A 23460-nucleotide genomic window follows, 5' to 3' on the forward strand; every position below is an offset into this window, starting at 1 on the left:
CTGCCTCTGGGCCATTTTTGGCTGCTGGGATTGGTGGAGAGCACTTCGCAGCTGGACTTGTATGTAGTTTGTTGATATACTGCGGGATTGGCCATCCTCTGGCCAAGTGTGATTCTGATTCAGCCTAAGCATCACCTGTGGGTTTTTTCTTGAGGCCGGGCAATGCTGTGGGACGCAGGGTTTGACATGGTGAGCAGGCAGTAAGGCTGGGTACCTCCTCCAGGGTAGTCAGGGAGCTGTAGCTTGGAGTGGAAGAAATCATGTTGGGATTGACGTCACAAGGGCTGTGTTTGCATACCAGCTCTTTCACCTTCCAGTGCCAGACTGAAAACATGAAGAATGTAGAGAAAGGAAAAACAGCCGTGTCCGTTATCGCAGAGGTTCTAGGCTGGAGGGCGTGTGGGCATGCGCACTCTCCCTATTCGGTGGCTTTGGCCTGGGTATGGGTGCGGAGTGGCACGTGCAGCTTTTGTGTTGATAGGCCACGCCTCTGAGAGCCGGAACTCTCCTTAGGTCCATGCAGTCACTTACTCAGCTTTGTTCCCTCCCACCCTATTCACTGAGTCTGACTTAGGCATGATTACTAAGTCAGTAAATTTACTATTTACTCCCCCAGACGTTTTCTACACCCTTCATTGAAGCTGGGTTTTTCTTTGATTTTTTTTTTTTTCATATTGGTATATGAAAGGCAACCTTTTCAGGGCGTGGGATGGAATAGCAGTGGCTCGTCTCAAGCTGCCATCCTGCTACTGCTTCTCCCCTCCTTTGGGATACTCGAGGTGCATGAACCGGAGTAAGGAGTGACTTGGGACTTGGGCCCCTGTGCAGTGCAGCAGACAACACTTCTGGCAGGAAACAAAGTGTGAGGTGCAGCAATAGCTTGGTGTTCGAGTTGCTGGGACCTGCGCTGATCACATGCAGCTGGTTGCAGCTTGGCTGCTGTGATTGGTGGAGACCACTCCTGAGGCGACTCAGTGTGCTGATGTGCTGCTAGATTCAGGCCAACTTTACTTTTAGTTTAGCACATCCTTTTACCTTCCGGTGCCAGACTGAGAAAGGTGACGATTGTAGAGGAGGAAAACCAGTCCTTCCCGCTACCTCTACCCTGAGCCAGGTTTCTAAACGAGGACCTTGTGCTTAGCATTGGCCAAAGATTACCAAAGAACACCAAAGAAGTTTCTTAACACGTGCTTTGAATATGTAGACATGGGAGCATCCCGCATGTCTGACCCAAGAAAGTGGTCATGCCACTGGCTGTATAGATCTGTAGGCCTGAAACCATACAGGGTTTAGTTCTAAAGCAAAGCTAAGGGGAAAGTTTATTTAGAACGAAAAGTATAGTGGTCCACCAAAAAGGCAGAATAGTGACAGAAAAGAAGTGCATTTCAGTTTGCACACATGTGGCATATACCCACCCCATAAAAACACTTTAAAGAATAAACAATCTTCTTCATTACACAGCTAAGAGCCCTCCTCCTCCTGGCACAGGAGAGAGAGTCCTTCATCAGTGGAGCCTTCTTTACCCACAGCACTCTGCTCGGTTTTATGGTGTGTGCCTGTCGTTCTAGCACTTGCAAGGCAGAGGCTTCGTGAGTGAGTTCAAGACCAACTTGGGCTACAGAGAAAGACCCTGTCCTAAAAGAAAAAAAAGGGCTTAATTTATTTTACAGAAAGTAAAATTATAAACTCTCTTTTTAAAGGTTCAAGACAAGATGTAACATAGGCCCTCTTGGAGAGTGGCGCGTTTGTACACGTCAGGGAAACGGCCCCTTCTTTGCTACTGCCTTCCTATCCTTTTTTCCGTCTTCCATTACCTGCCTCTGTCCCATCCCTTTCTTTTCTCTCCCTCCCACCTCCCCCTTCCCCTCCCACTTCTCCTCTCCTTCTTCCTCTTCCTTGCTACCTTACCCACAGTAGTTTTAAACTTCTGGACTCAAGGCGTCTTCCTGCCTCAGCTTTCTGAGGACTACCTGAGATTATAGGCACATGCCAGTGTGGTTACAACTCTGCCTTAAGGAAATAAGAAAACGGTTTATTCTGAGCCAAATCACACACTGGTTATGTGATCTATTATTATAATTGTCTTAGTGAGGGTGTCTGTTGCTGTGAAGAGACACCATAACCACAGCCACATCAACTTGTATAAAGGACAACATGTCACTGGGGCTGGCTTAACTGCTCAGAGGTTTAGTCCATTACCATCATGGTGGGAAGCATGGCAGCGTGCAGGCAGACATGGTGCTGGAGAAGGAGCTGAGAGCTCTACATCTGGATCAGCAGGCAGTAGGAGAGAGTGCCACACTGGTCCTGACTGGAGCATCTGAAGCCTCAGAGCCCAACCCCAGTGACACACTCCTTCCAACAAGGCCACACCTACTCCAGCAAGGCCACAGCTCCTAATATTGACACTCGATATGAGCCTATGGGGGCCATTTTCTTTCAAACCACCATGACCCCCCTCACACACACAGAGTCACAAACCATGAAATACATGGTGGGAGTGTCATCAGGTGGTGGACTTCAGAAAGGACTGGGAATCTCCAGGGTTTAAATGCTGTCTTTATCACTTTCTTAGTTTCCCAGTTGGTGTGGGCATGGCAAGCTTAGTAATACATTCCAAACGTTTTATGGAAAAATGTGGAGCTAGATAGGTGACAGCGAGTGCTTGGTGGCAAATGGCAATTAAACAGTGCTAAAGAGAGCCAACATTTACAAGTTTACTGTCACTGCTGCTGCTGCTGCTGCTACTACTACTACTACTACTGTTTATTATTATATCAAATTTTCTTTTTCTGACAATTTCATATATGTCTAGAATACATTCTGGGTATTTTCCCCTGCCTTGTCTTATCTCCCTCCCACCCCTGTCAGCCTCCTCTTCTTTCATTTCCACACATGCATGTCTTTTTCTTTTTCCTTTTTTTTTTTTTTTTTTTTTTCTAAGGCAGGGTTTTCCTATGTTGCCTTGACTGTCCTGGACTCGCTCTGTAGACCAGACTGTGTCTTTTTCCCTTATGGCCCACTGACTTTAATCAGTGTCCTCTGCGTAACTGTTTTAGTCATGGTTTCTATTGCTATGGTTTAACACCTTAGCCAAAAGCAAGTTGGGGAGGAACAGGTTTACTTGTATACTTTTATACTTTTATATCACAGCTCATCATCAAAGGCCGTCAGGGCAGACACTTAGAGGTGGGAGCTGATGCAGAGGCCATGGAAGAGTGTTACATCCTGCCTTGCTCCTTGTGGCTTGCTCAACCTGATTTCCTATAGAACCCAGGACTACCAAGCCAGATCCCTACTGCAACATCCCTTCCTTGGTCAATCACTAATTGAGAAACGGTCCTACTTGTATGCTTGCCTACAGCTGGATTTTATGGTGACATTTGTTGCTGTTGAGACCCCTCCTCCCAAACGGCTCTAGCTTGTGTCAAGTTGACATAAAAACTAGCTGGCATAGTAGTCATGGACTTGGAACTATCACCAGAGCCTGGCCCTTGGTGCTCACTAGTGTCTGTACAATGGTAGACAATGACTGCCCCTCCTCCAGAATTCACAAGAAGTGGCCAGTTGTTTCTAAGGAGGTACAGAACTCACAAGTCCCTCCCTGCCCCATGATTGACTATTGACAGGCCCTCTGTGGGCCCAGCGCAGGCGAGCACAGCTGCTGTAAGATGATGCTTGCAGTGGCAGTGTTGCATCCTGGGAGAGCATCTCATAGTCCTTCTCCGATCGTCAGGTTCGTAAATCCTTTCTTCCCTCTCTTCCCTGATGTTCCTTGAGTCTTACGGGGAGTGCTATAAATGTTCTTTTAGGGGCTGAGCACTCAACAGTTACTAATTCTCAGTATTATTGACAGCTATTTGTTGTTAATTTCAGTTTTCTTTATAGCTAAATAAAATTTCATTGTTATATGTACACTTTTCATTACCTATTTATCTGTTGATAGACATCTAGGCTGGTCCTACTTTTTAGCATTATGAATAAAGCACAAACAAATGAATGAGCAAGTATTCCCCACAGACGTGCTGCTCATGCTCTATTTAGCCAAGCCCAAACTGTCTGTAGGCTCTTTAATTGAAGACATAGCATGCTGGCTAGTTTTATGTCAACTTGACACAAGCTAGAGTCATTAGGAAAGAATAAACCTCAATTGAGAAATTACTCCCAGCATATTGGCCTGTGGGAAAGTCTGGGATGCATTTTTTAAATTGATGATTAATGTGGGAGGGCCCAGATCATTTTAGGCAGCATCACTCTTGGGCTGGTGGGCCTGAGTATTTTTTTTTTTTTGAGACAGGGTTTCTCTGTGTAGCCTTGGCTGTCCTAGACTCACTTTGTAGACTAGGCTGGCCTTGAACTCACAGCAATCCGCCTGCCTCTGCCTCCTGAGTGCTGGAAATATAGGCCTGTGCCACCATGCCAAGCCAGGTCTGGGTATTTTAAAAGGCAGACTGAGTAAAAGTGGAGAGCAAGCCAGTCGTCAGAATTCCATGGCATCTGCATTAGTCACTGCTTCCAAGTTCTTGCCTTGGGTTCTGTCTCCTCAGCAATGTAGTGTGTGTGACCTGACAGTTGTAAGCTGAGTAAACCATTTTCCCCCCAGGTTGTTTATGGTCATGGTGCTTAACCACAGAAGTAAAAACCCTAGGACAGAAGTTGGAACCTGAGCTGGGCGGTGGTGGTGCATACCTTTAATCCCCAGCACTCGGAAGGCAGAGGCAGGTGGATCTCTGTGAGTTCCAGGCCAGCCTGGTCTATAAAGGGAGTCCAGGATAGCCAAGGCTACACAGAGAAACTCTGTCTCAAAAAGCAAAAAACAAGCAAACAAAAACCCCCAAACAAGCAAACAAACAAAAAGAAAATGGAACCTGGCTGTGAGGTATTGCTGTGGCAGACCTGATCATGTTTTGGGGAAGAATTATGGTGGTGGGTTGAATAAGAATGAGTCTTGCCAGGCATGGTGGTGCAAACATGCAATCCCAGCACTCAGGAGGCAGAGGCAGGTGATAGATGTGGGTTTGAGGTCAGCCTGGTCTACAAAGGAGTTCAGGACAGCCAAGACTACACACATGCACGCGCACGCGCGCACACACACACACACCAAACAAACAAAACAAAAACAAACAAAAATTGGGGCTGGAAAGATCGCTCAGAGGTCCTGAGTTCAATTCCCAGCAACCACATGGTGGCTCACAACCATCTATAACGTGATCTGGTGCCCTCTTCTGGCATACAGGTGTACATGCAGGCAGAGCACTATATATATATATATATATACTAAATAAATCTTAAAAAAAAAGACAAAAGAATGGCTTTCATAGGCTCATATATTTGAATACTTAGTCATGAGGGAATGGCGCTATTTGAGAAGGATTAGGAGGTGTGGCCTTGTTGAAGAAAGCATGTCTTTGTGGATGGGCTTTAGGTTTCAAAAGCCCATGCTAGGCCCAGTTCCCCCGCCTCCCTCCTTGCTGTCATGATCCCTGCCATGATGGTAATGGACTAAAGCTGTGCAGCTGTCAGCCAGCCCCCAGTTAAATGCTTTCCTTTATGAGAATTGCCTTGGCCATGATGTCTCTTCACAGTAACAGAACAGTGACTACGACAATTGTGGTAGGACTTGGGAAGTTTGTGCTAGAAAAGTTGTTGCGTGCCTAGAGCACAATGGTTTGTTCTTTGGGAGTTTGGAAGACAAGAAATTTGAGAGTGATGAAGACAAAACCCCAGAGGGAAATTTGAGAGTCCTTTTAAAGACTGGGTGGTCGTTATTGATATTTTAAAGTAAGAACTACTAAAGTGAAAGCTCTGCTTTACTGGGACAATTGAAGCTGGTCAGCTGGGGATAAAGAATCAGCTGTGACTGAGAAGAGACCTGCATCACTGAGGTGAAATTTTCTGGGGAAATATTTCTTCAGGCTTAGCACACAGAAGCTGTAGGCTAGAGGAGGCCAAGGCTACCTCATGTTGGTGGCTGAATTTGGTAACGTCTAGGAGTCTTCCCAGTAGTATTGGTTTTGGAGGTATTAAGGGGTCATGGATAACATGAAAGGGTCAAGGAGAGCATTGAAGGGTCAAGGAGAGCATTGAAGGGTCAACGAGAGCATTGAAGGTTCAAGGAGAACATTGAAGGGTCATGGGAAACATTGAAGGGTCATGGGGAGCATTGAAGGTTCATGGGGAACATTGAAGGGTCATGGGGAGCATTGAAGGGTCATGGGGAGCATTGAAGGTTCATGGGGAGCATTGAAGGGTCATGGGGAGCATTGAAGGGTCATGGGGAACATTGAAGGGTCATGGGGAGCATTGAAGGGTCATGGGGAGCATTGAAGGGTCATGGGGAGCATTAAGGGTCATAGGAGCATTAAGGGTCACGGGAGCATTAAGGGTCCTGGGAGCATTAAGAGTCATAGGAGCATTAAGGGTCACGGGAGCATTAAGGGTTATAGGAGCATTAAGGGTCACGGGAGCATTAAGGGTCATAGGAGCATTAAGGGTCCTGGGAGCATTAAGGGTCACGGGAGCATTAAGGGTTATAGGAGCATTAAGGGTCATGGGAGCATTAAGGGCTATAGGAGCATTAAGGGTCACGGGAGCATTAAGGGTTATAGGAGCATTAAGGGTCACGGGAACATTAAGGGTTATAGGAGCATTAAGGGTCACGGGAGCATTAAGGGTTATAGGAGCATTAAGGGTCACGGGAGCATTAAGGGCTATAGGAGCATTAAGGGTCACGGGAGCATTAAGGGTTATAGGAGCATTAAGGGTCACGGGAGCATTAAGGGTTATAGGAGCATTAAGGGTCATGGGAGCATTAAGGGTCACGGGAGCATTAAGGGTTATAGGAGCATTAAGGGTCATGGGAACATTAAGGGTCATGGGGAGCATTAAGGGTCACGGGAGCATTAAGGGTCATAGGAGCATTAAGGGTCATGGGAACATTAAGGGTCATGGGGAGCAGGGAGTCTTGGCACTGTGTTGCATGGCTGGAGTCTCTGAAGAGAAGATGGGGAAGGCTATTGTGAATGTCAAAGCCCCAGCACTGATGGGGTCATAGAGAGAAGTTGAGGTTTGGTGCCATATGGTGGAGTCAGAGTCTCCGAAAAGGTCCTTGGAAAGGTTACTAGTGAAGGTGCAGCCTGAGTGCAGAGACTCCAGCATTTTGGAGATGTCAGTACCATGGGACAACCTCCAGGACAGCAGGAGCATTGAGCAGAGCCTGCCTGAGCGTTAAGCTGTGTGTGTGGATGGCAGAGTCAGAGTTCACCGTGGGAACCCCTGTGGCGCCATGATGACCACGGGTCCTAGAATCCTGTTACTGGTGGACTTTGTTTTTTCTTTGACTACGGCTGTGCTTTGGGTCTTCCCTCTTGGAGTAAGAAACTGTGTAACTTAATCATATTTTATGGGGGCCTAGTTATGAGACCTTGGATATTTTAGAGTCTTGAATTTTGAAAGAAGCTTTGGATATTTTAAAGAGAGTGAACTTTCAATGGGACTTTAAAAGTTATTCCAAGAAGAGACTTGATACCCTATGAGCATATAAAGGGGGAGGAAGACCCCCTCAGGCACAGTCATAGGGGAGGGGAGTAAGAGGAAAATGGGAGGGAGGGAAGAATGGGAGGATACAAGGGATGGGATAACCATTGAGATGTAACAAGAATAAATTAATAAAAAATGTAAAAGAGTTATTTATGTTTAATATTTTGATATTAATATTAACAGGCCAGCCATCTTGGGGACAAATGAAAAGGAAAAGGTTCTAGTTGAATAGTGATGTGTCTGTGTGTCAGGTTGACAAGGGGTCAACTGTAGTGGCTGTTTAAGGTCAGTTTGACACAAGCCATAGTCATTTTGGGAAGAGGGAATTTCAACTGAGAAAATGACCTCAGGAGTTTGGCCTGTGGACAAGCCTGGGATGCGTTTTCTTGACTGGTGATTGATTTGGAAGGACCCAGATCACTCTGGCTAGAGCCATTCTTGGGTGGTTGGCCCTGGGTGCTCTAAGAAAGCAGGCTGAGCAGTGGCCAGTAATCCGCATTCCTCCACGGCCTCTGCATCAGTTACTGCTTGCAGGTTCTTGCTTAGAGTTTCTGCCCTGACTTCCCTCAGTAATGGAGTTTGAACTGAAAGTTGTAAGCTGGGGGCTGGAGAGATGGCTCAGAGGTTAAGAGCACTCCCTGTTCTTCCAAAAGGTCTTGAGTTCAATTCCCAGCATCCACATGGTGGCTCACAACCATCTGTAATGGGATCTAGTGCCCTCTTCTGGTCTGCTGGCTCATCTGCAGGCAGACTACTGTATACATAATAAATAAATAAATAAATAAATAAATAAATACATCTTTGAAATAAACCCTTTCCTCCCCAAGTTGTTTGTGATCTGGTGTTTTATCACAGAAGTAGAATTCTAACCAAGACACAAGTTTCTTCACAGAGCTTCAGGCCACATCATTTTGTCTTGCTGGCAGTGGCCTATTCGTGATGCTACTTCCTGTTGAGAATTGTCATTGACTGTGTCCATAGACCTTCCCTGAGGGAGGACTGGGCTTCCTGAAAGTTCTTAAATGGTAGGTAGCCAGGAAGCAGGTGTTTATATATGGGTCTGAAGCCCTGGTTTCAACCCTGTGATTTTTAGGGGGAGAGGAGATTTGTTTAGTTTATTTGAATAATTAAGGTTCATCTATTTTAAGATGTAGAAAAATATAATCTTACAGATTCAGGGTTCATTGGCAATTTTTTTTTGAACATAAAAACCAACTACCTAAAAAACAAAACCGCAAAACAATGGATGCTCATTTGTAAATGTATTCATTTAGCATGCCTTTTTCTTTTTGAGAGAGGTCTTAAGCAGCTCAGGCTGGGGATTTTGTGAGTCTCCTGTCTCACCCTCCCAAGTGGGTGAGACAAGAGATCTATCTAGCCACAGGGAGGTTTAGATAGTTTTAAATAGGCTGCTTCTTTTGCTTTAGACTACTTTAACATGACCTTCAGTATTTACAGTTTGAGAGATAGATATTTCTTTATGGAAAAAGTGCTTTCTAAGTCCCATGTCTTTTCCAACACCTCTTTTAATTCTCACGCACTTGCCTGATCTCAGTTCTGTGCCTCTGCCTGTATCCTTGAAGTCCTAGTACCAGAGCAGAGATGCAGGCAGAGGCTCCTGGAAAGAGCTAGAACATCACTGTAGGATATGCAGCCTGTCAGAGAGGGAGGGAACTCTTTGTTTTGAAAGAGTTTTGTTTTGTTTTGTTTTTCCAAGACAGGGGTTTTCTGTGTATCCCTGGCTGTTCTGGACTCGATCTGTCGACCAGGCTGGCCTTGAACTCACAGAGATCCACCTGCTCTGCTTTTTGAGTTCTGAGTTTGAAGGCAAGTGCCATGATGTGTGTCTTGAAAGAGATTTTTTTTGGGGGGGTGGGGTGGGGCAAGGTTTCAAACAGAGCACATTTTCCTATTCACTTTTCTGAAGAAGTTTGTAAGATTTCTTCATTAAGTAGAATATAAGGGACAGCTGTGCAGCTCAGTGGTAGGGCACCTGTCTAGCACGCACAAGGCCCTGGGTTTATTCCCTCATTTAAAAAATTAGGACATGGCTGGGGCTGGAGAGATGGCTCAGTGGTTAAGAGCACTGCCTGCTCTTCCAAAGGACCCCGGTTCAATTCCCAGCATCCACATAGCAGCTCACAATTGTCTGTAACTCCAAGATCTGACACCCTCACACCAGTGCACATAAATTAAAATTAAATAAAATATTTTAAAAAAATTAGGACATGGGGCTGGAGAGATGGCTCAGTGGTTAAGAGCGCCGCCTGCTCTTCCAGAGGTCCTGAGTTCAATTCCCAGCAACCACATGGTGGCTCCCAACCATCTATAATGTAATCTGATGCCTCTTCTGCAGATAAAGCACTCATATGCAATAAATAAAATAAATAAATCTTAAAAAAATTAGGACATAGTGATTGAAGGGGTTGGGTATTTTGATAACGTGGATAAGAAAATGAGTTGTTTTAAAGTTGCCATTTGTTTGTCCACCCCACGCTATTATTTCTCTAATGGTGTAATCTAACTGAGGTTTAAGATTTTGGTTTTTTAAAAAGAAATTGTGCTGGTGATTTCTGTGACTAGTGCATTAATTGTCCCTATCTTTTATTGCTTTGCCATTTTTCATTTTGCTAAAATTGAATTACAGCTGACCTAGAAGATGACAAGAAATTAACATAAACCAATATAGACAGATTTAAAGTAGCCCCTTTGCTTTCTTCTCCGTAGGAACATTGGGTAATGTGGAACACGGAAACCAGTATCAGATCAAATTAATGTACGAGCACCATCTTCAGAGGACAGCCTGCAACATGACCTGTGGGCCCTTTGGTGGCATAAAAGGTAAGTCGCGTTGATTCATGGGCGTGATACTTCACGTGGTAGATTTACACCCTTTGGTTACACTACGGTGGAATATCATGTGGTTTGACTCTTAAAGAATTAAATGAGTATTTTAGCAAAAATTTTATATTCAGATACTTAAAACAATTAGAAAGCATGCTTTTAGCAATGGATGTGTTTGGTACGCACGTGACTTGTATGATTATGTGGTCCTCAGCGCTCTTTCTACCTGTGTGTGGTGGTTTGAATGAGAATGGGTCCCACGCAGCCATTTGTGTGAACGCTTGGGCCACAGTTGCTAAGTGTTTGGGAAGGGTTAGGAGCGAGGCCTTGTTGGAGGAGGCGTGTCCCTGGGGCGGGCTCTGAGGCTTCCAAGCCCCGCCCATTCCCAGTGTGATCTCTCTCCTTTTTGCTTGTGGATCAGACGTGAGTGCCTGCCTGTCTGCTGCCCTGCTCCCTGGGGTGATGGCTATGGAGTCACCTCTGAAACCATGAGCCCTGGGTGAAATGTGTAGGGACCAGGCCCGACTGGGTTGCCTGCCTATCTTGCTGTTTCATGTCCTGTTTCTAGCAGCTTCCACTCTGTTTATCTTGGTTAGCTAGTGTGTTTACTGCTCTGAGAACGCGCCCCTCCCTTCCTCAAGACTTTTCCTCCTGTGTGCGATTACCTCTTGAGGGATTTCACCTGGGAGGAGGAGTCCTGTTTGGTTGCCTATAAGAAGGCTCTTTGGAACTCTGAAGAAGAATAAACCGCTGCCCCGGCTGCTGCTCTCTTAGCACGAAGGACCCGCTGTGTTATTGTGTGTGTGTGTGCGTGTGCGTGTGCGCGTGCACGCGCGCGCACGTGAGTTATATCCGTAGTCTCTCGCCCTCGACTCGGTACCGCGGTGGCGCGGACGCCACAAAATGCTCTATTTTCTAACTTGCCTTGGTCATGGCAATAGAAAAGTAATTAAGCCAATGTGTTTTCTACAGAGTTTATCTTATAAACTGAGTAAAAGTGAGTTCTGTGGTAGGGCTGAGTGCCTGCCACTTTCAGTGGCATGAGGATTTGTGGCCCTGGCTGTCCTGGACTCACTTTGTAGACCAGGCTGGCCTCGAACTCACAGTGATCCACCTGCCTCTGCCTCCCCAGTGCTGGGATTAAAGGCATGTGCCACCACCACCCAGCCTGCATGAAGTTTTGGTCTTAGTGACAGTCCTGCTGTACCTGCCAAAGGAAGGTGGAACTGCAAACATGGCTACCCAGCTTTTCAGTTGAGAGAGCCCATGGCTGCTTTCTGCACAGAAAGCCTGGAAGCAGATGGGGACAGATGGAGACTTACATACAGACTTGATAGTGCTCATCAAATCATGATCTCTGGCATGAAGAACAGGGACCTAAGAGGAGAGGCGCCTCTCCCAGGATATCATCTTTATCAAACAGATGGCCTTGGTGTCTTTGGGCTTTGGGGTAGATTTCAGGAAATCTGTCACCTCCTCACTTCATGTACCTAAGTCAGCAGATTGCCAAGTTCCTTGAATAACGAGGCCATGGTTGCATTTAGCCTACATACATCATATCCTCTGTATGCATGGTTGCTTTTTTATTGTATGTATGTATGTATGTATGTATGTATGTATGTATGTATGTTTGTATGTATGTATGTATGTATGTATGTATGTATGTATGTGCATCTATCACCTGAGGAACTGTGATTAGAAATTTTGTGATATTTTAGCTTCTGGGGGTGTTACATGTAGAGAGGGCCCCACAAAACGTAAGAGGCCACCTGACACCCTTGCCTTCAGGAGTTGCAGCTCAGTTCCGTCAGCCAAAGGCTAGCCTGGACCAGACTGGGCTCTGACAAGAAACTAGCAAAGCTACCTTAGCGGATGTAGGCAGTATCTCACAGCCTTGCTCAACCCCAATGCAGGGGGAAAAAAAAAAAAAGGTTTGCCAGAATGGAGAAGTTACAGAGCCTCGTGGGTGTAAAAAATTTGTTTTCTTGATACATGAAACAAACAGAATGTATAGGAAGAAGAAAAAAACAAAAACAAACCGAGTCACTCTCATGCTGTGTTCGTCTGAAAGGAATTCACTTTCTAGCCCAAGTCTCTAGCGTGGTAACTCTATCTCCAGTTGTGAGTGTGCTGCTTGCTTTTGTTTGTTTGTGTTTTGCCTTTTTTTTGGAGACAAGAGCTCATGTAGGCCAAGCTGGAACTGGCTGGAACTGGCTGGAACTGGCTAGAACTGGCTGTGTAGCCAGAGCTGGCTCAGGATCCCCCTGGGGCATGCTGAAACCGATCAAGAGAGAGTTATTCTTTTACCTGGAAAGTTGCTTAGAGTTAACAATGTGAAGAAAATGTAGGGTTTTAGAAAAGGAATCAAGTGAAAATAAAAGCTGTACTATTTCAGACTAGGTGGGAAGGCACTGGGGCTGTGCATCACAGCAGGCTCCCACTAGATGGCAGGCCTCTACAACTGTGTATGTTGTTTGCGTCTGCCTCTACAAGCACTGCCTCAAGTGGTGGCCCATGTAGTGCAGCACTGCAGAGGTGGAGGCAGGAGGATGAGGCCATGACGTGAAGAACCAGAAACAAAATAACAAAAAGCACAAATGAGGAAATTTTATTCTGAAATTTCTCCCTTTGACTAAAAAGGAATATAACGTCTTCAGGTTGCAAAGAAGTGTTTTTAAAAGCAAAATTATTAGGTAATATTGGATAGGCTGTAATATGGGAATTCTTCCTAGCTGTGCACCTGAACCTTTAATTTGCATCTGAATCTCAAGACCATGGTAAATTCGGGCTCTGGGTCTCATTACTATGAAACTGGACCCGAGAGTCTGAGTTCCTGTTTCGAGCACAAGGCACACCACATGCATCCCTGTCTCTGCCCTTCCGGGCCCCAGCTTCTCAGTGCGGACAGCGTGACGTCTCGCTCCAGCTGTAGTGATGGAGGAGTGAGTCTGACTTCTCAGTGTGCATGGTGTGAAGGCTCGCTCCAGCTGTAGTGATGGAGGAGTGAGTCTGACTTCTCAGTGTGGACGGTGTGAAGGCTCGCTCCAGCTGTAGTGATGGAGGAGTGAGTCTGACTTCTCAGTGTGCACGGTGTGAAGGCTCGCTCCAGCTGTAGTGATGGAGGAGTGAGTCTGGCTTCTCAGTGTGCACGGTGTGAAGGCTCGCTCCAGCTGTAGTGATGGAGGAGTGAGTCTAACTTCTCAGTGTGGACAGTGTGAAGGCTCGCTCCAGCTGTAGTGATGGAGGAGTGAGTCTGACTTCTCAGTGTGCACGGTGTGAAGGCTCGCTCCAGCTGTAGTGATGGAGGAGTGAGTCTGACTTCTCAGTGTGCACGGTGTGAAGGCTCGCTCCAGCTGTAGTGATGGAGGAGTGAGTCTAACTTCTCAGTGTGGACGGTGTGAAGGCTCGCTCCAGCTGTAGTGATGGAGGAGTGAGTCTGACTTCTCAGTGTGGACAGTGTGAAGTCTCACTCCAGCTGTAGTGATGGAGGAGTGAGTCTAACTTCTCAGTGTGGACGGTGTGAAGGCTCGCTCCAGCTGTAGTGATGGAGGAGTGAGTCTGACTTCTCAGTGTGGACGGTGTGAAGACTCGCTCCAGCTGTAGTGATGGAGGAGTGAGTCTGACTTCTCAGTGTGGACGGTGTGAAGGCTCGCTCCAGCTGTAGTGATGGAGGAGTGAGTCTGACTTGGGCTCCAGCATCAAGCTGTGGCACTAACTGTGCCAACCCCTTCCTTACCTGGACTGCTATTCAATCTAGAGTGACTTTCCTATCAGAATGAACTATAGTTGGCTTTGGCCAAACTTAAGTATGTAATTTGAAAATTGTTATTACATATTTATGTGTGTGTCTGAAAGAGTGAGGGTGAGAGTGAGAGAGCAGGAGCAAGAATGAAGAGAAAACAAACTAGCGTGCACATGTGAAGGTCAGAAGACAATTTGCCGGTCAGCGCTCTCCCACCACACGACGGGCCCTGAGGATTTGAACTCAGGCCACTGGGCTTGATAGCAGTGAATTTTGATTACTCATAGATTATGTCAAAACATTGACCGACTTCTGGGTTATATCTTTATGCTCAGTTTCATTTTTTGCTTGATTGTTTTGGTTTATAGAGAAAGTTCAAGAAAGTCTCCAAAGTGAAATGCACACTCTTACACACACACACACACACACACACACACACACACACACACAACCACCCACACTCACATGCACTCTGTTTTCTTCAACAAAGGATGTGTTTCAAGTTATGAAACTGTGTTGCCTTGGCTGGCCTGGCACTCACTGTGTCCTGACTGGTCCCACAGAGCTGTAGCCTTCCTACCTCCTCCTCCCTGGTTTTGGGGGTATAGATGCATATTCAGTGTAAAAAAAATTTTTTTTTAAACTTTAAAATCAAAGTTGCTTTTTAGAAAAATGCTTTTATCCTCTATCTTTAACTTAAAATGTTTTGTTTGAGAATTTCATATGTGAATAAATGTGCTCTTGTCAAATCTACCTCACTCTCCCTGCCTTTTAGTTCCTGCAGTACCCTACATATGATCCAGGCTGCCTTCGGGTCCCTGAACCTGTTCTCGGACAATGTTCCTGCACGTTGGAGCAGTGTCCTGCTTAAGGCTGAGCATTCACCAGCTTGTCCTCAGAACCTTGGTCACGGTGCATCTCTGCGTTAACTGCTTTTCATGGCGGGAGAAGCTTCTGATCAGGGCCGAGGCAACACCTTATAAACCTGGGTCCCCGTGCCCACCATGCCCTGCCCCCACCTTCAGAGAGAGACTGATTTTTTTCCCCTGTAAATATAGTCATATTCTCAAAGGAATTTATGAAACATGCACCCAGAGAAAATAGAAGGCGAATTATTTGGTGTCAGCCACAGACACAGTCTTTGATAACGCCCCAATGTTCACCCTTAGCTAATCTAGAGTAATCTTATATTTTTGGAATTTAGCTTTTCTCCACCAAAAGGGAGCAGCCATTGAACATATACTTGTCATGTAAAGTTGGTGCTGTGTAATATGAAATGCAAGGGGAGTATGACAATAAATATATTGAAAGGATATATTTCTTAAAAAAATTTGAGACAGAGTTTTACTATAGTCCTGGCTGACCTGGAACTCACTATGGTCACTGAGTTAGTCTCAAACTCATATTATTTGCTTGTCTCTGTTTCCTAAGTGCTGGCATAGAAGGTTCGTGCCACCATGACTGGCTTAACATCTTTTTGAAAAACAGATTTATTAATTATGTAAATAGTTCTCTGCCTGCATGTACACCTGCAGGCCTGAAGAGGGTATTAGATCACATTATAGATGGTTGTGAGCCACCATGTGGTTGATGGGAATTGAACTCAGGACCTCTGGAAGAGTAGTCAGTGCTCTTAACCTCTGAGCCGTCTCTCCATCCCCTGATCTTAACATTTTTAAAAGAATTATTTTAATATTCTAAAATTTATATTTGTCTGTCTGCCTCTCTGTCTTTCTGTGTTTGTGTGTGTGTCTAGATCACAGCTCAGGGTATTTGGGCTGGAATGTGCAGGTCCTGAATGAGAGATCTTGTGTGGGTGCAGTCTAACTTGCCAGCAGTGTTATGTGTGGGTACAGTTTAACCTTGCCAGCAGTGTCATGTGTGGGTGCAGTCTAACTTGCCAGCAGTGTCATGTGTGGGTGCAGTTTAACCTCGACAGCAGTGTCATTTGTCGGTGCAGTTTAACCTTGCCAGCAGTGTCATGTGTGGGTGCAGTCTAACTTGCCAGCAGTGTCATGTGTGGGTGTAGTCTAACTTGCCAGTAATGCCATCTGATCTTGCTGCTCTGCTCTTCAGGTTGCCTTCCAGTCTGTATACTTGGAATAAGTCCTGTAAATGATGACCACTTGTAAACTCTGAGGTTTCCTGATACATAATAGTATTTTAATCTGTCTATGCTACTGGAACAAAGTACTTGGGTCTAGGTGGTTCATAAAAGCTCATTTATTTATTATACTTCTGAAACCTAGGAAGTTGATGGCTAAATTGTCACCAAGTCAGTGTGCAGAGAAGGGCCCTCACTGTTTGCTTTCCTGTTCCTATTCCCCGCTGTCCAAGGCAGGGTTTCTCCTGGAACTTGCTTAGTAGACCAGGCTGGCCTTGAACTCATCTAGATATACATGCCTCTGCCTCCAGAGTTCTGGGACTAAGGGCATATGCCACCACGCCTGGCTTGATACTAGGCATTCTACCCAGGGCCTTGCACATTCTAGGTGAATGTTCCACATTTCCAGCCCTCTTTTTGACTGTTTATTTTGAGACAGGTCTCACCATGTTGTCTAAGATGGGCTTGTGCTAACTAGTTTTACGTCAATTTCACACAAGTCAGAGCTGTTTGGGAATAGGAGCTCTCAATTGAGAAAATGCTCTTACCAGATTAGCCTGTAGGAAAACCTGGGGTACATTTTTTCTTGGTCAAGAAATGCTGTGGGAGGGGCTAGCTCACTGGCGCCCCCCCTGGGTAGGTGGTCCTTGATGGTATAAGAGAGCAGGCTGCAGAGACACGAGGAGCGAGCCTGCCAGCAGCATTCTCCCATGGCCCCTGCTTTGGTTCCTAACTTGAATTCCTGCCCTGACTTTTCTGGGCGACAGACTGCAAACTGTAAGATGAAATAAACCTGCTCTTCCCAAGCTGACTTTAGTCATGGTGTTTTATCCCATCAAAAGACACCCTAACTAAGACAGCTCTTGAACTTATTATATAGTCTAGGCTGATCTTGAACTTGGGGTCTTCCTGCTGTAGCCTTCCAAGTTGCTGGGATTATAGGCCTGCGTCATTAGGTTTGGCCTATGCCTGTTTTCCATAGATGGTACTAGCTAGGTACCTCACACAGTGGAAGAGCAGAAGAACAAGAGACCAAAACAAATTCCTTTGAGGCTTTTGTCAGACAATGACCCATTTATGTAGGCAAATCTTCCTAACATAGTCATTTCTCCAAAGGTGGACCTCAAGTAGCCTGCGGCAGGCCTTAAAATTGTTAATTTTAATTTAATTTATCCTTAGATTTATTATTTTTATTTTATACACGTGAGTGTTTTAGCTGCAGGTGCGCATGTGCACCATGTCTGCGCCTGGTGTCTGTGGAGGTCTCAGAGGGTGTCACATCCCTTGGGACTGGAATTACAGATGGTTGTGAGCTAACATGTGGGTGCTGGAAACGAAACCTGGGCCCTGGAAGAGCAACAAGTGATCCACCGCTTAGCGTCTCCCCAGCCTCTCAGACACTCAGTCCTTCTAAGTATTGTCCATGCTGTGTGGGTTTGGGTTGCTGTGGTTCAGTGCTCATGTGAGACCTGGTAGGTCATTCTGTAAGCAAGTTTCATTTGTTAGCATGTCTCTTAGCTGTTGTAGTTGCCAACATATGTATGCACCTCTCTAAAGTCTGTGTGTGTGTGTGCTAAGTTTGGTTCTTGGAATGAATTTTTAGCTCAGCCTTCCTATTGTGACATATGCATCTTTTGAGGAAGCTATTCTTTTTTTAAAAATTTATTTATTTATTATGAATACAGTGTACATTAGATCACATTATAGATGGTTGTGAGCCACCATATGGTTGCTGGGAATTGAACTCAGGAGCTCTGGAAGAGTAGTCAGTGCTCTTAACCACTGAGCCATCACTCCAGCCCCGATGAAGCCATTCTTGCTAAATTGTGCACTAGTGCGAGAGAGCTTCCTTCCGGCTTTTGGCACATCTCTCCTTCATCTCTCCTTTGTATACTGTTCTTCAGTATGCTTCCTGCCCTTTGCCTGTAGAGCCTTTGTGGGCTTGCCAGGCCAACTGCTTTGCTGTGTACCAGCCCAGCCTGGCCTCTCTCTGGGCCCGTCTGCCTTTTCATAGTGCTGCTGCCTGCCTCTTGCCTCCTCTCCTTCCCAGTCGGATGAGTCTGCTTCCTCCCTTGAAATATTGTTTGGATGCTGGTTACTGACCATTGTCTCTGCTTGTTGCCTGTCTGTGGGCAGTCAGGAGGGAAGGAGACAGAGAGAGGCTATTATAGGCTGTGGTAGCCTGACTAGAGGGCCTGGCCATAGTCCCCTCTGCCACAGTTTTGTTCAGTGTCTTGACCCTTGTTCTACCTGGGCAATATGTGTCTCACACAGCCTGGGTAGTCTGTAAATTGAACTTTAGCCTACAGGATGGTGTGACGTTCACAAGGCCTACGTGGCCTTTGCCTGTACCTTGGAGGGAAGGGACATGGTCTCAGATTTGGAGCTTTTTGGTAAGCATTTTCTCTAGGTTACTAGGAGTTATCCTCATTTCCCCCTTATCTGTTGGACTGTATCTCATCAAAAGCAGTTTGCATGCAACTCCCCACTTTTCTTTCGGCCCCTGTGAGGGAGGCTTCGTGTGGTAGTGCCTCCTCTGGCAATCTCCTCATACACAAAAAAATTGCTGGAGTGGTTAGTCCAGCTGCTATATTTATTTACTTATTTATAGGCAATAGTCTTTCATATTCTCTTTCATCTTGTAGAAAAATAGCAAAATGGTAAGATCTTTGCTTTTCTTGTCTGATAAGAAGTATGGTAAAAATAGAACTTCTAGGGCTGGGGGCATTTTTATTTTTCTATGCTATCTAATCCATCTCTTCATCCGAATTCCCCCAATTTGGGGGATTTTAGAGATATTTCTCTCATCTGTTACTCACTATCTCACCTCTTCTCCGGTGTGGAGTCCCAGCTGCAGCTGCTCCATGGTGACCATTGTGCAAAGACTTTGAATTTGCACCTTTTCCTGCTGTTGGGTGATACTTGCTGTTGTCTGTCCTTTGCCTGTTTGTTTGTTTAATACATAACGTTAATGTCAAAAAGGTCTGTTGATGCTAATCCCAATGATGACTTTGGAAAATGGTTGTACCTCATAAAATTTTTCAGTTCAGTTACATTGGAATGATTCTTGTAGAACTTCTCTCTCTCTCTCTCTCTCTCTCTCTCTCTCTCTCTCTCTCTCTCTCCCTCCCTCCCTCCCTCCCTCCCTCCCTCTCTCTCTCTCTTCTTCTCCCTCTCCCTCCCCCCTCCCTCCCTCCCTCCCTTCCATGTGACAGGATGAGGGTGTGTGCATGAGTGCATGGCGCCCAGACATCAGGAATCAGTGTTGCGTGTCTTCCCCCGTCCCTCCCTCCCTATGCTTCATTCTCTAAGACAGGGTCCTCCGCTGAGCTGGGAGCCCACTGGTCCAGTGATGCTGCCCGGCAGTGAGTTCCAGGGGTCTGACTCTACCTCCCCAGTGCTGAGATTACAGGGTCATGCTTCCATACCTGGCTTGTTTGCTGGAGTTTGATTTTGACCAGGAAGTTTTATATTTATTAATAGAGAAGACTATCTGGGAAGAGAATTGTTGCCATAACTCCTATATGTTGTGACATTGCATCTAAACCTGTCAACTACTGTTTTTCAGAATGGAACACCAGGGCTGAGAGGGTGATGTTCCTGGACAAGTCCTAGAGAGATGCATAGAGCTAGCTAATCCCAAAGCAACACCCTACCTAATCTCTTACCCATCTGCCTGCCTTGCTAATTACACAGACTCCAAGAGAGGGAGGAGAGGGAGATTTCTTCCACACGGAGGCAGAGTCCGTGTCTTTTATCTGTTACTGTTTATATACTGTCAAGCAGCCACTGGTACATAGCAGGTGCTTTAAAGGATTTAACCAAAATAGCCACGTGGTTGGGCAAGGCTGATGTGTTAGACCTGAGTGCTATGACAAATACCTGAGAAAAATAACTTAGAGGAAGAAAGACTCTGGCTCACGATTTTAGAGGTTGACGCCCACGTTGGCTGCCTGTCTTGCTGTGTTGATGAGAGCTGGGTGTGGCTGAGCATCATAGTGAGGAGCCTGTGGTAGAACAAACAGTTCTGTTCACAATGGGCGGGCAGAGAGGGACGCATGATGGTCTGTGGCATGCTTCCTAAAGGCATGCCCAGGGGACCTGCTTCCTACAGCTAGGGCCCATCTCCTGAAAGTTTCCACCATTTCGCAAGTTAACGTGAACACCTGGGGACCAAGCCTTCAACACACAAGCCTGTGCAGACATTTCATGGTCATGGCATATCAGCAGGTGTGCGTATTATGCTTGGGGGGGGGCAGGAATTAGTTTCAAAAACAGATATCATTGTGCCATCAACCTAGAAACTTCCAAGATTTACTTTTTTGTCCGCAATAGACATGTCTATGTTCCCAATAGACATAGACAAGTGAGTTTTATGTCAACTTGACACAAGTGAGAGTCATTGGGAAGAGGGGCTCTCAGTTGAGAAAATGCCCCAGCAGGTAGGCCTGTAGGCAGGTCTGTGGTGCATTTTCTTAGTTGCTGATTGATGTGGGAGGGCCCACCCGAGGGCCCACCCCATTATGTGTGTTGTGTCCTAGGGTGCTATGAGAAAGTAGGATGAGCAAGTCAGGAGAGTAAGCCAGGACACAGCATTCTCCGTTGCCTCTGGGTCAGCTTCTGCTTCCGTGTTCCTGCCCTGTTTGAGTTCTGCCCATAGGCTGGCTGTAAGAGGAAACAAAGCCAAAAATGAGGCACCAGAGTTTGTATGGTGGCACTCAGAGGAAGGATAACAAGTCACCAAGAAGAGACTTGATACCCTATGAGCATATACAGGGGGAGGAGGTCCCCCTCAGTCACAGTCATAGAGGAGGGGAGTAGGGGGGAAGTGGGAGGGAGGGAGGAATGGGAGGATACAAGGGATGGGCTAACAATTGAGATGTAATATGAATAAATTAATAAAATATTAAAAAAAAAAGAGGAAACAAAGCCTTTCCTCCTCCAGCTGCTTTTGGCCATGGTGTTTCATCACAGCAGCAGAGACCCTAACTAAGACACAGGTGAGCTACCACCACAGTGTAAAGGTCACTTCTTCCATTGATGAGACAGGCGATGTCACCAGGCCTCCTGCGATCACCTGGGCTCACAGCTGTCTTCTGTTATGCCTGCCGCAGCATTCATACAGGCCAAGCTTGGCAGGAGAAGCGAGTTCCTATCTGCTACTTCTGTGCATTGTTTTTCCCTTTGTCATTAATTAATTTTAACTGTGTAACACGACAGTCAAACTACTGAGTATTTGTTATAATCCTCATGGATCAAAATGGTTCTGGCTTTAAGCAATTGTTTAAATTCTGAAATATTTAATATGAGGTGCTTCACTTCTTAACGCTTTCCTGGAGACAAGATCTCATAGCGCAGGCTGATCGCACATCACCTATGAGCCCAAGGGTGACCTTGAACTCCTAGTCTTCCCGTTGTCTCCCAAGTGCTGGGATTACAGGCATGCGCTAACTGGAGTGCTGGAGATTGGCCCCGGAGTTCTGTTTTAGGCCAGCATGCTTCCAACTAAGATACACCTCCAACCCCCACCTCCTTTTTATTTTTATTTTTTCCTCCTTTTTAAAGATAGAGTCTTGCCATATAGTTTCAGCTACCCTCAAACTTGTGATTCTTCTGCCTCAGAAGACTGAATGCTGGGGTTACAGATGTGCCCCAGCCTTGCTGTTGGCATTTTAACACTGCTTTCCCTATATGTGGTGTGAAAGCTCGTTTTCCTTTAACTCTTCCAAGTACTCTACATTGATTTTTTAAAAGTCAAACAGAGCCCAAGAAAGGTAGAATTCATCAAGGCAGTGTAATGTCACAGTGGCATAGTGTGGCTAGAGAGGTCTGGAGGCACACTGGTCCTCAGTGGTGATGGAGGTAGAAAGAGCACACTGCATAAGCTCCAATGTGTTTGACGTACAATTGTCAGTAAAGGAAGTGGACAGAATTTTACCAGTGATGTATGTGAGCATGGTGGAATATTTTTCAAATAATAAAATGACTTCTATAAACTTGTATAGGATTATATTGTCACATAAATAAGAATTTGTGAAGTCTTTGGAACAAAAGGCCCGCCAAAGAAAATAGTGAATTGAGGGATAAGGCAGAGTTGCCTTTTGCCTCATACTGAGGCAAACTCTGAGTAACTGCTCATTGTCTGAAGTGGAGCCTTTTCCTTGCCTGCCAAGGACACATATTAGTGGCCACATGTGGTTCTGGAGAGGCTGCTCCCAAAGCCAGCTGGAGTCTTTGATTGCTATCCAGAGGGTGAGCTGATATGCTCTGATGGGGTGAAGGAACAGCCAGAACCCAGCTTTGTTTCTTCTGTGGGGGTGTTACTGCTAATAAAAGATTAATGCTGTTTTCCTGCTAGGGAATTAATGGATGTTTTGAGAGCCCTTGTTTCACCAGCGAGCCATGTGGTCCCCGTTTTCTAATACATATGGTTGAAATATCAGAGACCAATATTAAGAGATGACTGGTTGGTTGGCCAGTGGCTTCTGTTCCTGCCTAAGCACGGATGTGCAGGTGTTGTACAACATCAGGGAATTGCTCCTTTGTCCTTAAGGTCCTCTATGAGTCCACAGTGAGGAGTCAGATGAAGAGGCCCTAGGGTTGACTCTCATTCTGCACTGAGATCTATCATGTTACAGTATTGATAATATCTGTAGTCTAAGGTCCATAAAGCAACATCACTTTTAAATAGCATAAATAATGTAATTTTCAAAGAACATTGTCCTATGCATTGTGATATGTAAAACCTTTAGTTCCTGAGGGCTCTAAAGACAGTCCCATGTAGTCTTCAAATTAAGTAATATGATTATTTAAAGTGGTTACTTTTTGTAAAAGGTGAACACTGATTTTTTTTATTAATTTATTTTTATTTTATGTGCATTGGTATTTTGCCTGCATGTATGTCTGTATGAGGGTATCAGATCTTGGAGTTACAGACAGTTGTGAGCTGCCATGTGGGTGCTGGGAATTGAACCTGGGTCCTTTGGAAGAGCAGTCAGTGCTCTTAACCACTGAGCCATCTCTCCAGCCCCACTGATTTTTTTTTAATGCCTTCTTGTTTACTATAACTAAGGACAAGGGTGGGTAAAATGATGATTTGAAACTTGGTGGTATTTGAAGAAGAAGAAGAAGAAGAAGAAGAAGAAGAACAACAACAACAACAACAACAACAACAACAACAACAACAACAACAAATCCCAACCTGTTTCTAGTGGCCAAATGCGATGATAGG

The 23460-nt window shown here is 45.5% G+C and overlaps 1 protein-coding gene across 4 annotated transcripts in view; it reads left to right on the forward strand.

Moving 5' to 3' along the window:
• Nucleotides 1–23460, forward strand: part of BBS9 (Bardet-Biedl syndrome 9) — a 409368-nt gene that overhangs the window by 28563 nt on the left and 357345 nt on the right. For all 4 annotated transcript variants that reach the window (XM_084782922.1, XM_084782920.1, XM_084782921.1 and 1 more), the window contains exon 5: nucleotides 10267–10380. In XM_084782922.1, coding sequence (XP_084639048.1) covers nucleotides 10267–10380 — 114 coding nt within the window. The remainder of the gene's footprint in view (nucleotides 1–10266; nucleotides 10381–23460) is intronic.

This window comes from Acomys minous (genome assembly GCF_964271855.1).
Source record: "Acomys minous genome assembly, chromosome: 5".
Classification (NCBI taxonomy): Eukaryota; Metazoa; Chordata; class Mammalia; order Rodentia; family Muridae; genus Acomys; species Acomys minous.